This window comes from Seriola lalandi, unplaced genomic scaffold (genome assembly GCF_002814215.2).
Source record: "Seriola lalandi dorsalis isolate HSWRI2012SDOR001 ecotype SW California unplaced genomic scaffold, Sedor1 jcf7180002054262, whole genome shotgun sequence".
Classification (NCBI taxonomy): Eukaryota; Metazoa; Chordata; class Actinopteri; order Carangiformes; family Carangidae; genus Seriola; species Seriola lalandi.
In genome coordinates, this window is record NW_019524815.1 from 95,180 (window position 1) to 110,441 (window position 15,262).

Here is a 15,262-nt window from a genome sequence, read left to right on the forward strand (position 1 = left end):
AACAACTACAATACAATATGAACTGTGACATATTTACACCTATATAAAGACCACTCAAGTATATTAGACTGAACTGCACCTCATGAAAGACAACAGCTGTGAATGGGATAACTATGTGAAATATTGAAGCATAACGTTTAATAATAATACTGGCATCAAATGTGCTTTGTTGCAAAATGGCAAAGATTCAAATCACAGGAAGGAAGCCCTGAGAAAATACTGAGGGTTTACTACATACAGATGCAAAGGATGTAAAGCAATGGGGCAAAAGATCATATTGTTTGTCCCACAGCAAATTGTACCTGCAAAATGGATTTTCTAAATGTTTTACAAAGTCTGATTAGGCTATGCTACACTGTAGTAGATATTCTGGAAAGGAAAAAAAAATCCTTCTGACAGTTTGGACTTTAGCGCCACCTGCTGTTGATCTAAATAAACTGACTTTATAATTCTCACTGCAGTAGTTTACACAGAGGGACAAGATGCACTGGGAAAACATTAACATAGGATGTAAACACAATAGTTCCCATACAAAAATAAGCTTATGCAAATAAACACTGACAGCATACTGATTTTCCTCGCAATTCTATCTATTACCTGATTGCACAACCTTACCACATAGAGGAAGAGGAACATGAAGTGTCTAATTGTGTCATTTTTCTACTTCACATTACTTTCCCATCATGAAGACCACGGGGATGTTTGTTGGCTTCTTTGATGGTAATTTTTTGAAAACACTTCTATAGGTTTGTAATGGTGATTTAACATGGAAAGAATTGGTGGTTTTGATTGACGAACATGTTGCGAAATGTTTGGTTGTTTTTTTTCTTTGCATTTTGCAGTCACAGTTCTGTGTCTTATCTGGCTAACAAAGCATACAGTGGACTCGGTTCAGCTGTCAGCCCCAGAGAAGATAACTGCACCATACGGAGGATCTGTGACAGTCTCTTGTCAGTATGAGCATCAGTTCAGAGAAAACACAAAGTACTGGTGCAAAGGGCCGGTGTATGACCTGTGTACCATAGTGGTGAAAACACCCAAGAACCGACCCGGTAACAGAAGCTCCATTGCTGATGATAAGGAGGCAGGAGTCTTCACTGTAACTATGACTTCACTCAGAGACAGTGATGAAGGTTCCTACTGGTGTGTCGTCGCCACATCTGGAAGGAACATCTACAGTCGTGTCAGGCTCTCAGTCTCGCACACAGGTATGCTTCAGCTGGGTTACCTCAGACACTTCATCAGATGAAATACAATTCTTGCTTTGTTAGTACTGATTTAATAACTCAGAAAGACAAAAGCTCATATAAGTGACTCCATACTTGACTAATTTAACTTAAAAACATTTTGTTTGGTTTAAAATTATGTTTTTACATTAAGTTTTTCAAAAATGAGTGTAGTGTTTAATTGCATAGTTGAAATGTACCAAAATGTATTTCATGTTCTCATGTAAGCAGAGCAACATGATATTGAATGAAAAAAGTTCATATTGGCCCCACATAATGGGAAATATTAGTAGTAGGGCTATATAGTTGTTGTTTGATATACATATGATTTCTCTGAGACAGGTTTGATCAGTCAGTGTTTAATATTTCATACCCAGTGTTTTTTCTTCTGCAGTGGTTACAACTACCGTCACTACACCAACCAGTTCCTCATTGGAACATGATGAAATGCGGTGAGTGTGACACACTGATAAAACACTGAGTAAAGTAAATGTACAATAATGTGCCATGTACATGAAAAGTAACTGGTTCTTATCCCAGGTCATCTCTTTTTTTCTTTTAACTAGATGGTGGGCGACTCTACGTTGGATCCTCTTTATTTTAATGTTGTGTTGTCTGGCATCAATACATATCGCTGTGTGGAGGATAAAAGGTACCAGGAAAATATGTGTGCAACAATTTCAATATCAAAACTCAAACATTTATGACTGAAAGTTAGGCAACACCATGAGTGTAAATCATGGGTGAATTATAAATGCGTTAATACTAAGGTTACAAAACCGTTCCTCCAGAAGACTTTCTATCAGTGTGTGAATTAAACCAAAAAACAAACCAAGTGAAAAACTGGCTTTCAGACACTTTTTCCCCTTTTATTTAACTGATTAAAACCTCATTAATTTCAGTGTCCAGGGCCTAAGATAACTTTGGGCTCAACTTCTGAATATCCAAAATTAGTACCTCTGGAGAACTGAGGCTCTTGGCCTTTATTTAATTTATCTGCAGATCTTATATGAATGGTCATGAAGGTGGTGTTCATTTGCATTTAACCACCAGTTTCTAGGGGTTCTTCTAAATCTGTCAGTGTTGTACTCCAAAGATCTGAAAATAGAAGGCAGAATAAAAATCACTTCATGCATAAATGAAGGCCTGTTTTTTGTGAAATGTTGCTATGACATTGAATAGTTGTGATGTACTCCCCTATTTTTCAGTAATTTAAGGAAGGATCACAGAGGCATAGTTTCCTCACATTAATAGACACACACACACACACACACACACACGCACATACACACACACACACACACACAGACTGACTTAGAAAATCACATCTACATCTGAGATGGAGTGTTTCTATCCAAGATAATTTATGTAAACTGTTGATTTTCAGTTACAATCATAGGTAAATTATGTTTTAATTCCCCTGAAAATGTTATATATTATATTCTCAAAGAGAGGCGGTGATGATTTATGATCCTTGCCAAGCAGATTGCATTACCCTGCTGCAAGAAGTTGGATAATTGTGTCTGCTGGTCAGAGAACAGCATACAGACTAGTATTAACAGTTTATTATCCACACTTGTATAATATAATGCAATAACCCTGCATTTAATCTTATTTCTGTGACGCATGTGATGTTCAGTTTATGCATATCAGAGAGGTAGTGAAGTATTTAGTCTGTGGTGATGCTGTATTGGTTTGCATTATAGATTGTTTTTGATATTTCATCATCCTCGTATATGTAATTGGGAGTGGGCATACTTTAGAAACAACCTTGACTTGTCATAGTAGGAGAAGAACAGGTGTTACTTGTAACATCAACGATGGCTCAGTTCTGTTCAAGTGTCCCAGTAAGCCACAAGAACAATGGCAGGACCCTGAAACTGAAGCAAGTAAATGGAATTCAGCTATCATTATCGATTTTATAATTTACACCTATGCTTTTCCCTCTGTGACATTTCAAAACATCTTCTGTGAAAAAGGCCAAAAGCATTGTAGCTAAAGTCCAAACATATTATAGAATTATGTCAACAACCAGATAACAAAACTGGTGTAAAGAAATTGTAATGTATTCATTTCGGCACTAAGACATATGGGGAACAAGGGAGTAACAATTGGCTATTTTAGAGCAAAGGATAAATAAATCATACTCTTATTTTTAAAGGTACCCTGTATTTTGTAAATACAATGAATACTACTGGAGAAACAAAACTGAAATTTGTGGAAAACTGTGTTAACAACCTTGTTCTTAAGGGAGAGCAGTCGACACTTGATATTACAGCCCAAATACCTTGTTCTTACTGTGTAATGTCAAATAACTGTTGAAGTTTATTAAGAAACATTATTGCGTGTAGAGAGGAGAAAATACAATATAATAGAGGGGTAGCTACTCAAATTTTACAGGTGACAGTTACACTTCAGGGATTTATTAATGCCTCTTGTACTTTATTGTATGCGTTAATGTTCAAAGGACATACTGCATGTAATCATAAGGACAAGTCAAGAAATGGATCTACATTTATGAAAATTTGCTCCTAACAGGATTGTTAGTCCAGAACTGCAGCTGGTCATAACATTGGTGTAGAAAACAAATATATTCTTCCTCAAATGAACAACTATGGAAGGTTTTTATTGTCAATCAAGGAGACAAAACGAATAAAGTAATGTAACGTAATGTTTTATGTTCTTCTAATGTACTTACATATATCCTAAGTATAACTAGGAACCAGTAAATATTTTATAAGTATGTAATTTGTACAATGAAGGTTTTTTTTGTCAGGTCACTCAGACCTATTCAGCTAAATTAAAAGTGAAATTTCTCATATCCTTTTCTATCTAATCTAAATCTATAAACCATATTAATAATATACAGAATAGCTTGATATACTGTGTGGCAGAGCAGATTCAGGAGAAGATGCAGGATATGAGGGACTGAGAAGGTGATGTCACCACTTCTGCAACCTCAACTTGTATCAAGAAAGCCAACATAACCAGAGGATTTTAGCTTTCAATGTAAAAGCATAAGGAGGAAAGAAGTGAAGACTCGTATGGATAAGATCTATAAAAACACTACATACAGGGTACAAATACCCTGAATTAATAATTTTAGATTGAACCTTGACTTCATTATATCTACATTGGTGCTTATCTTGTATAATATATAACGTCAGATTTTGCTTTTGATGTTTTACTTTGAAGGTAATATCCGGTGTTATTCTGTCTAGCTTGACAGTGGTAGTGGAAGTACTGAACCAAGTTGCTGCTCTCTGGTGCCAACGCCCGGCGAAATAGACAGCTAACGTTAAAGAGCAGAAATACGGAGGGACACTGGTACGTACTTCAAACATTTTTCCGACATCTATGTGTGTGGTTACTTACCAAATACCAGTTATGACATTTGTTTCAGGCTTCATCTTGTTAGTTGGAACTCGTTCGTTTACAAGCCAGCGTCCGGCTGCTAACTGGCTAACTAGCTAGCATTGTCTAGTGATTGCTAGCACTGTGTTAGCTTAGCTTGCTAGCCAATACACAAACAAATGTTCATCTTCATTACGGTTACGCGGTTGTTAAAGTGGATAGTGTCACACTGTGTTATAGTCGTATTGTTCTATCCTATCACTAAAGTTAGTAAGGTAATTAAAATTGACCAAGCGTCAGCTAGTGAGTAACGTTGTCATTAGCCAACGTTAGCGTCCAGACAGTGTTGGTGGTGGGGTGTGACACTTAACTAGTTAATGATAGGAAACAGCTTCTCCCCTCAGATTAATCCAAGCTGTCATTAACCCTTAACTAACCTGAAATTGTTTCAGGGCTAACGTTTGTATGGTTTGAAAATATTAATGATTTATTACCCCTCCCTGCAGCTAACGTTTCTTCCAGCTGAATCAGAAAGCACAGAGATGCAGACTATCAAATGTGTGGTGGTGGGTGATGGAGCAGTAGGAAAAACCTGCCTATTGATTTCATACACCACCAACAAATTCCCCTCTGAGTATGTACCAACAGTAAGTAAGTTTGGTGTATTTTCACAATTGGATGCATGGTGACAGCCAACAAAACAGTCAACATGGTCAACACAGTAAGAAATATTCCTGAATGCCATTCATTCTTTTGTCACAGGTGTTTGACAACTATGCAGTAACTGTAATGATCGGGGGTGAACCCTACACCCTTGGCTTATTTGATACAGCAGGTATGTTTATTTATTTCTGTTTCAATTCAGTGTTCAGAGTTATTAGTCTGTCACGAGGTAAATTAATTTGTTGTGTGGTCTCTCTATAGGTCAGGAGGATTATGACAGGTTACGACCACTAAGCTACCCACAGACAGATGTCTTCTTAGTCTGTTTCTCAGTTGTTTCACCTTCCTCGTTTGAGAATGTTAAAGAAAAGGTGAGTACAAAATGTGTATTTAATGACAGTGGTGTTACTTACCTACAAATCTAAGAACTTAACTGATCCCCAGAGGGGCAGTTAGTTTGATTCCCCATGACAAATAACATGAGACACAGTCAGTCAGGCCACAGCAGACAACACATGAAAGACATGATGCTATAATAGTGGTAACACAGATAACACTAAATTATACATTCTTCTAAGAACACATTAGTGTAGCTCAGGAGCCCACCTAGACACTTAATTAAACATACAATATTCAGGCTTCACTATCTAGCTGCAAGTCATGTATATACATTCCTAACTGGCCAGGCAACAGACTATTTACAGGTGTTTGAGCAGCATCGGTAGAATACCAGGCATAGTCAAAATTCAGAATTTTTTGGATCTAAATTCTTTTAGTGTTTGGGGCTAAAATTTTAAACATTTTACCAGCTGATGTGTGATCTTCCCTATCCATTACAGTTTTTAAAAATGGGTGTGAAAACTTTTTGTTCAATGAACAGGAAAGAGGAGAGACGGATGACTGTATTTAGAATGTATTTTAGTAAATTTGTACAACTTGTAGTACAGTATATTCTGCATGTCACAACTTGCAACATTAGGCAGGGGCACAGCTGTCCTTCCTGTCATGATTTGGGGCAGGTCAGGACCACAAAGGAAATAAATTATTTAAACTTTGGTTGTTTTTTTTTAATTCTGTGTCGTGCTTCAATCTAATGCATAACTGTTGTCAGTGTTAAATGCTGTTTACAGATTGTCTTTTTTTTTTTTGTCTTGTGTTTCTACAAGGCCATGTTTTTGCATGGGTTTGAATATGTGCAGAAAACTGAAGGACAAAGTGTTGTTTGATGTACGCTCTAACTGCAGCTCTTATTGTGCTGTTTGTTATTTCTTCTCGTTGCTGCGTCCATCATAAAAACTAGAAAGCATTTTTTATCCACATACCAAGGAAAACAATTAAACCTTGTGATACTGTTTTAAATATGAAGAACAGAACATGAGTATTAGGTTTTGGAATAAGATTCAGTCATGCAATGCATGCTTTCAGAAGGCAGAAGGCAAATCTCTGTCAAACCTGTGTATCCTGTTTAGTTTCTGACGTAGTCATAGGAAGTTCTGTTCATGGTGGATACAGTCAATTTGTAAAAGTTTATTTATTTGTTGTTGTTTAAGACCAAATGACATAGAAAAAGGGGAATAAATAAATGAAACTAAATAATGATTTATACCTGACATGAACAGACATACAGCTACTGACATGTTCACATATATACAGTATGTACAAATTGTATTATAATATTGTGTTCCATTACCGAACAAGTTTAGTACCATGTCAACAAAGGTTTTAGTTAAGTAAAATGTTCTCCTTCTTTATTTTCTCTATCAAAAACCCATAACCCCATCTCTGCTCTTTCATCTTATCTACTAATATCCCCTCCCCTCAATCTACAACAATGTAATTTTTCGGACTTCATAGCGTTATCATGCATAGTTGCATACATGTAGCATCATTTGTCCTTTGTTGATGAGTGTTTTGTCCATTTTTTTTTTCTCCAGTGGGTTCCTGAAATAACTCACCACTGTCCCAAGACCCCGTTCCTGTTGGTAGGCACTCAGATCGACCTGCGTGATGACCCGTCCACAGTGGAGAAGTTAGCCAAGAATAAACAGAAGCCAATCACCCCGGAGACAGCAGAAAAGCTGGCTCGTGACCTTAAGGCAGTCAAATATGTTGAGTGCTCAGCCCTAACACAGGTAAGGTCTCCCATTAAACAACCCGTAAAGCTGGTGTGACAAGCATGTGTTTAAATGTGTTTCCTAACAAGGGTGGAAATGCTTTGCCTTGTCTCTTGCTAACAGCATTTAGCTACAAACTCCATCTAACTCTGTGTTGTGTGCCTGTCTTTCTTTCCTCTTTTCCTCTTTCTGTAGCGGGGACTGAAGAACGTATTTGATGAGGCTATCCTAGCCGCTTTAGAGCCCCCTGAAACTCAGAGAAAGAGAAAATGCTGTTTGTTCTGATGTCTTCGTGCATCTTGCTTTGCCTCTTGATCGTCTGCTGCTTACTCATTGTAAAGATTTGTCTGTCACTAAAATAATCACAACGCTCTTTTAAACTTAAAAACTTTGTGCCCATTAACTTTATTCCTTCTATTCATGTGTGCTTTCTTTTCAAGTTGGCCTAATCACAATTGTCCATGCTGCCTAATATGACAAAAGTGCCAATCTTTCTCCTCCCTGTTGTCAGCACCGTGTGTGCAAGGTTGTGTAACTGGACATGACTGAGTTTTGTTTTGTTTTTGTTTTTTTATTGATATTCTGTTATAAATTCAATATTGAGCTCTTCAGCATCAGTTGTACCCTACATAGCATTTATGCTACATTCTGTCTTAGACAGTAATCATTTTTTTCTACTGCAGCATCTAAATTTTCCATGGGCTTTTGTCTTTACTCAGACAACTTGATCATAAGGAGAGTCTTGTATAATGTTATTTGAATAAAGGAAAATTTTGATCGCCCTGCTCCCTTTCTACTCAGCGTTCTTTTGCAATTAGTTCCCTGAAGATGTTAATTTGTGTTTGGAACATAGCTCTGTTTTGAATATTAATATTTTGTTTCCACAGAAAGGATTAAAGAATGTGTTTGATGAGGCAATACTGGCTGCCCTGGAGCCTCCTGAACCTAAGAAAAGACGTAAATGTGTTCTGCTCTAAGTTTCATCGCAGCCTTCTCCACACCAGTTCCCAAATCTAGGTTAACAGTACAGTAAGAGGTTTCCTGCACAAGCACATTCCAACATGAGTTGAGATATCATGAAATATTTGCCTTCTGACTGACTTAACCTAAATACATAGCCAATGTGCTGAACATGATTTTAAGATTGAGTAACATTTGATGCTGTTTGTGATGATTTGATACCATTGAAATGGTCTTATATGATGTCAACACTGAATACTTAAAAGTGTATCAGCAAACTGTGGGTAACATCATTAGATAATATTTCAGTTTGACCACATGCTGTTAAGTTTATTTTTCAGAAGAGCTACTCTGAAAGAACTGACTATGGAATGGTATTTTAGTGGATCTAACTGTTGTATCGAGTGCCCTGTAAAACGCAAACAAGCTTATAATGATTGGTTAGTGAGATGCTGAAATTCTGTATTAGAGCAACCCATATCTGTTTCTTTCTTTTCAAGTAATTTCCTTAAAGTTAATCATTTATACTGTATGTTCAACCCTGGCACACAAGACTGCCTTTGGTCGACACTGCGTTTTTCTTCCATCACTGATGAAGTATATAGCAATACAGATCCAGCTTAAGTCATAGAACTCAGATGTTTTGTTTTCCAGGCATTTTTAAGAATTGACACAACTTTCAAAGGGTTAGTAGGAGCCCCTATGTTTCACTCTGTCAGTGTCAACATAGTCTCCTAGAAGATCTAAGAACTATCTGACGTAATATGACATTTCTAGGCTATGCTCCATTGTAGTTCTAGTTTGCTTAAAGAACACTTGATAAATTGACACCTGACAAAGCAGAGATCCACAGAGCCTGACGAGCAAGTAGGAAATACATGGAGCTTGAGTTTTAAATACAGTGTGAACATTCCATTGGAAGTCATCTATCACAAACAGTAACTGTCATTTTAAGTAACGACATGCACAGACTTTGAGCACAACGATTTCTCTGTCATTTCCTTTTTGTAAGATATGAGTTAACAAGAAGGTGATGTATGCCCTTAACACTTAAAAGTTGCAATACCAGAACTTTGTCTGAGCTTTTCAGTTTATAACCCCAGGCTAATTTCTTATTTTGTAAACTGAACATGCTGCTACTCTGCAGCATCATTAAGTCAAATAGCACCACATTGTGACAGTTCTTATAAAATGCTATACATAGTTTGAGATCCTGTGAAGATTGTGAAGATGACTGAACTACAACTATTTGCATTTGTCTTTTACTCTATCCATGCCTAGATGGTGGGCTTGAATTTGATTTGTAAATATAGTGAGAATATACTTATTGACTGAATAAAATGTGTGCATTATTGATACTGAGTTTTAAGAAAGCTTACATGACACAGATTAAATTAACCAGGAAAATTAATTTCTTGGACCACGATTATTCAATTTGGCATCAAAGTTGTACTGTATCTTGCTTGTGATAAAGCATCACAATAAACCAGTATTACCAGTATTATGAATAAACTTAACTTCAAATACTACATGTTGTCTGTTGTGATGATTACATAAGTAAAGTCTATGAACTTGAATACATCTTCCACAGATGACTGACGGACTAGATATATAAAAGAATGTATTATAAATACAACAGGTCCTGCAACAGAAAAAAGTATTTTTTAATTACAAATCCACAGCATCAGAATTTACACATTACAGAGCAGTGCAAAGAATATTTCCACTATGGCTGGTGGGTCAAAGTGTTGCAGTGTTACAGTAGCAATACAGACAGAATCACTTGAGATCTGAAAGGTCAGTTTTTTGACTTTTTTCTTTTGCAAAGCCATGTAGCATTTAATCTGTCAAACACCCACTTTTGTAATCATATAATTTCATTTAAGTTATTATCACAACACCTTTCATTTACAACAACTGAGAAGTACACATGAACATCAAAGCCAGACAGACCATTCAAAAAGTCTGTTCCTCAAAGCTACTTTGATACCGTACATGGCTTCTTGTCCCTAAATGATTTTGTTCAGTGTTAAAAATTGTTTTAATTAGGAATGTAGAATATGGAAAATGAGATGGTGACATGGCTTTCCAAACTGATAAACTGTACTGCGTTCTCAGGGATTATAATGGCTCTTTGGTAGAGAATAGAAACAACTACCTTCACCGTAAAGATACCAATATGATGCTCTTTTTTTTTTTTTTTTAACAGTTATCAGCAAGATAAACTGAAAGGTAATAATAATATATAATTAATATGCATACATTGTATGTAAGAAAAATTAACGCACAATGAGAGATGATTATAGAAGGCAAATATGACAATATGTGCAATTTCAGGCAAAAGCAGGCAGCAGGTATTAGAGGAGCTATGTGTCCGCTGCTGGACAGATCTCAACGCAGCTGTCAGTAACACGAATTCCAAACCATCCTGCCCAGAACTGTGTGTCCTTGCCTCCATGGGTAAAGCGAATGTATCTCACTCCAGGTCCATAGTTCTGGAAAACGTGGGTCATCTGAAAAACAAATATCAGTAAGTCTATATTTGTCCCTGCATTTTGTACCTCCTCTGCGCCTCATTGTATTAATTAACTTTTAACGCTTTATGTTTTGTACACACCTGATTCCATTTCTGATCGTTCCACTGCTCAAAGAGGACAGTCTTGGGAGCAAATGTCTGGATAGGCCTCTTTCTTTGATTCAGCAACTCTACACAGATGTCATACTCACTGCCACAGTCCCATCGCGGCGCATACCTAATGCAACACAGAATCACAAGCATGTGCACACAGATCAGGGGTCAGCAATTAGGTTCAACTATGGGTCAGTTTCTTTTCAGCAGTGTTCGTTGGGGCACACATTCCTATGGGTTTTCAATATGTTTTGTTTGTTTAGTCATTTAAGCGCAACAGTCACAGCAGCTTATGTTGATCTTCATTTGGCAAAAAAATGTCTTGTAAACATGGACATAAGTTCTCTGTTGCACTATGAGACAAGTGAGTACGTTTATTTTGAGAGTAAAATCACAGTGTCTCAATACTCACTATGAAAAAAAGAAAGATGAGGTGTAAGTGATGAGTCCTTCAGTTATAATAAGTTATAATACCTATCCGTGTTATTTATCTTGTGAGTTTATTAGACTTCATTTCAGCACCACGAGCTGTAAAAATAGCACACCTCTGTTCATGCGGGGCAGTATTAGATGTAATGAGGTCATATTTATTGGGATTTACACAAGCCTCGTGTTTACGTTATATATTATCTAGCAGGTTTCAATGCAAACTCTAAAAGGGAATACTTCAAGATATTTTTATAGGATTTTATTTAGCTGTACACAATGTTAAATGTGGAACTTGTTTAATGTTGTATACGTCATTTTGATAATCTTTTTGAAACCATTTTGGAAACTAAGCTCTCCAGTGTTTTGTCATAGGAATATTAGGAAGCTCTATACTGTTACTAACATGATGTTAACACTGTAAAATCTTGTGACTGTGACTGATTCAATTTGCCATGGATTTAGCAGTCACATAGAGTATTTAATGTGTATTGTTCTCACCAATCAGATATTTTGATGTCTGGCTGGAAGTGATCCATAAATGATGGGTTGTAACCTTCCTTCTCCAAATCAATCAGCTGGGCCTTCCTGCACATTCTGCAGAGAGGGGACAGTGTTTTACCTACTACACAGTGTAAATGTACCATATAAAATTAATGCCATATGATTTCTGTATCTTTCCTGGTGAATACTCACACATAAGAGGTCACAAAGTTTTTCTGGACTGTCTCATCTGGATGTGGCACCATGAGTCCCTCTATTTTCCACTTATCACCACCGTTCTCCAATATCTGCCAACCCTTCATTTTGTCTATAAAAACAAAGATGAGGATTGCAAGAGAAATTATTTTCTGGAGGTAATTGTTTATTCAGCAGGCAAACAATGGCACCACGAAATGTTAAGTATAGTTGTTGTGGCTTCTTACGTTCTCCTCTTGGATTCTTGAGAAGATTTCTTCTCTTCTTGCACAAGAAGTAAAACAACCTCCAGTCTTTGGGTATTCTGGAAGCATCACGGAGGCGATATCCTTCTCTTCTACATCTCTCTCTCCACAAAGATTCACTGTCGGCCACTTCTTTCCACTGTTGGCATACCAACCGACATGAACGAATCACCTGATCAGGAGGAAGATTCAGGAAGATCTCCTCCAGGATCTCAAGAGGAACAGGGAACAGCTGATAGAGAACAAAAAGGGACACGGATTAGGTGAAGCTTTGAGTAATCAGTTCAGTTTTCTAGTGCTGACTCTGGACCAATGCAATCAGACCTTCTTTTTTTTTAAAGGGTCTTGTCTAAATGACAGTGACAGTGCCCCTTATCCATTTACCCCTTGCCGCCTGTTATTGTCTGTTATCCACTGCCAGATAATTTTTTCCCTCTTGCTTTTATTCTGATTACCTTAATATTTAATATTTATTTAACCTCTTCTCTCTCTAATTAACATAAAACATGGACTTCAACAGCAATTTCATACTTGTACATTATTATGTATTTACATAACTTTTTAGAAATAAATTGAAATGATTACTGTTTTAGCATTTTACATCTCTGACCTTTGCTGTGAGTCATTTTTGTGCGTAAAAGTCCCTCTCAACCTGAAATCCCCTCTCCCAATTTATCTAACAGTCAGGTCGAAGGGGGTGGTGCTTTAAATCTTTATCTTTATTAAATCCTTTTTACTAAACTTATTATCCTTTTTTAATTTGTTTGTATTATACACGGCGTTTTGGTATATTTTAAGACACTAATAATTTGAGTATTATTCAAAGGTAACATTTAGATAATTTTTTAATATTGGTTTTAATGTCAGCCTAATCAGTCATTTGTCAGCATGGTCATCTTGAGGTTTGCTGGGTGAGTTAGTTTAACTGTGACCATTTCACCGATCAAGACCAGTGTTAATATTCTTGCGGGTATTCGGGACAGACTGTCAACCCTCACACATTAGACTGGAACCCTTATAAACTCAATATAAACCCGCCCTCCCTATGCACATGTCCAAAATGAAATTATTGAGATTTCACCATCACGTTAACATGTACCAGCTGCAGTCACTTGACGGTCTCACAGCAGGTACTTTGTACTGGCTAGTCATGTAAAACACTTACATCTTCATTTGAAGACGAGGTTGGCGGTTGTGTGGCTGCAGACGTTATCCAACTTGAGGCTGAATCGTGGCTTTGAGTTGTACCCATAGCTTTTGCTTTTCTCTTCATGCCTGGGACAAACCCAGGCCAGTAACGTCTTTACAAGCAGCACAGCCAAATATACACTAAGCTAAGAAACCCCCCTCGACCTCTTAGCAAATGTGTGTAATGCCGTAAACAGCTGCAGTATCTCGAAATATGGCTTCAGTTATAAATATCCGACAACACAACACGGAAGTGCAGTCCGAGGTATATACACTGAGGTAAAACCCGCTACAACACATTAATGTCTCCTATAACTCTAAACTTTACCAATGACAACGTATTCATCTAATCTCAAAAAGTAATAAGTCACTTTCGATAACATGTCTACACACAGGTTATAGTTTGCGGAAATTCCCCATCTTGTCATTTGGTAAAAGTCGCGCTAGTTATTAACTCCAGGACACCCTGGAGGTAAAAGCGCGGGCGGAGCTAGACGCTGAAATAACTCAGCAAATGTGCTGGGCAGCTATGATTCAAGACAAGGCAAGTTTATTTGTACAGTGCAATTCGAAAGCAAGACAAAAGAAAATAAGACATGAAATTAATTGGGACAAGATTTAAAAGAAACTTTATGCAAAAAGACCGGTGGTAGAATACTGTACCTGAATACAAATTTGAGGTAGTCTACTCGATTAGCCCCATTCCATTTATGATACTTTTGGCTTTTACTCCATTATCTTTTACAGAATACTTTTTATTCCGTTACTGCTTTAGTTACTTTTCAAATTAAGATTTTTTCATAGAGATCTTACAAAATGTGGTTCTTTCTTGTAGATTATACTAACCAGGCCTACAATTAGAGCTGTAGTAGATTTGCACAAAATTAATGTAAACAATTTTGATAATTGTTAAAGGTATTTTTTACAGGCTAATGAGTTAAACAATAATTAATAATAATAATAATCTGCTAAGCAGATCAAACCATAATGAAAATAATCACAGCCATATGTGAAATAGTTATAAATCAGCTCTATTTCAGCCAACTATAACATTTAGATGTTGCTGTAAAGAAGATGTGCATCAATGCATTATAAATAATAATCAAATGATATAATACACTTGTATGCAATAGTTTGGGCACCCCTGGAGTCCGCTGTTGACTCCGCCTACCCGGTGTACGCCGGGTAGAATTGGCAGCAGCTGTCTTAAAATCCATTCTTAAAGGAAACTCGCGGTATGTATCATCCCCATGCTCGGTGGTAGTACAAGTACATCATTTACCCCGTTTGTATCAAAAGAACATGCTATATATAACCTTATTCCCGCTGGTTCTCTTAAAGATTTAAGAAAGGTTTCTTCTAAATGTCTTATTTTCTGTGTGATAGACATCACACACAGGCATTAATAGAATAGCTTAGTTAAAGACGTGTCATTCAAGGTTTAACACCAGATTTTCCCTGTAATGGAAATGAACATGATTCAGTTGCTGGTCATTCTTGTTAAATTTCACATCCACAAATCTAAATGGACTGGCTCCAAACACTGCTTTCATTGATTTATTGTTGAACTCCTCAGTATGGCACCTTAAATTTAAGTTGTGATCAAGAACAAGAAAGCTAAGAGAACTTTAAATATTTGAAACGAAGACAACGTCATTTGAACATTAAATGAACAACAATGCATTGACTTCACTTAACTTTATGGATGCCTCGCTTGTTAGAGTTTTCTCATATCTTTTTAGTTTGTGTGACTACGAA

General features: G+C 36.8%; 3 protein-coding genes across 5 annotated transcripts; 2 read left to right on the forward strand and 1 right to left on the reverse strand.

The window, feature by feature from the left end:
- Positions 1 to 650: 650 nt before the first annotated feature.
- On the forward strand, positions 651 to 4,544 carry LOC111654175 (CMRF35-like molecule 7). Of its 2 annotated transcripts, XM_087173641.1 has the most exons (5): positions 651 to 720; positions 843 to 1,208; positions 1,621 to 1,678; positions 1,793 to 1,878; positions 4,422 to 4,544. In XM_087173641.1, exons 1-5 carry the CDS (start codon positions 684 to 686, stop codon positions 4,445 to 4,447), a joined length of 573 nt encoding a protein of 190 aa, XP_087029767.1. In that variant the 5' UTR covers positions 651 to 683; the 3' UTR covers positions 4,448 to 4,544. The 2 variants fall into 2 exon arrangements, with proteins under 2 accessions (XP_087029767.1, XP_023260841.2); XM_023405073.2 differs by lacking the exon at positions 4,422 to 4,544 and having other exon boundaries at positions 1,793 to 2,365.
- LOC111654176 (cell division control protein 42 homolog) lies at positions 4,447 to 9,846 on the forward strand. Of its 2 annotated transcripts, none has more exons than XM_023405074.2 (6): positions 4,447 to 4,553; positions 5,087 to 5,227; positions 5,343 to 5,415; positions 5,505 to 5,614; positions 7,178 to 7,375; positions 8,245 to 9,846. In XM_023405074.2, the coding sequence occupies exons 2-6, from the start codon at positions 5,123 to 5,125 to the stop codon at positions 8,332 to 8,334; spliced, it is 576 nt and encodes a 191-aa protein (XP_023260842.1). In that variant the 5' UTR covers positions 4,447 to 4,553; positions 5,087 to 5,122; the 3' UTR covers positions 8,335 to 9,846. The 2 variants fall into 2 exon arrangements, with proteins under 2 accessions (XP_023260842.1, XP_023260843.1); XM_023405075.2 differs by lacking the exon at positions 8,245 to 9,846 and adding an exon at positions 7,553 to 8,142.
- A 111-nt stretch (positions 9,847 to 9,957) lies between these two features.
- On the reverse strand, positions 9,958 to 13,939 carry LOC111654165 (F-box only protein 6-like). The gene is made up of 6 exons (XM_023405060.2): positions 13,482 to 13,939; positions 12,299 to 12,548; positions 12,069 to 12,183; positions 11,874 to 11,969; positions 10,935 to 11,070; positions 9,958 to 10,830 (listed from the first exon to the last, which is right to left on the reverse strand). The coding sequence occupies exons 1-6, from the start codon at positions 13,587 to 13,589 to the stop codon at positions 10,684 to 10,686; spliced, it is 852 nt and encodes a 283-aa protein (XP_023260828.1). The 5' UTR covers positions 13,590 to 13,939; the 3' UTR covers positions 9,958 to 10,683.
- Between the last annotated feature and the right edge of the window lie 1,323 nt (positions 13,940 to 15,262).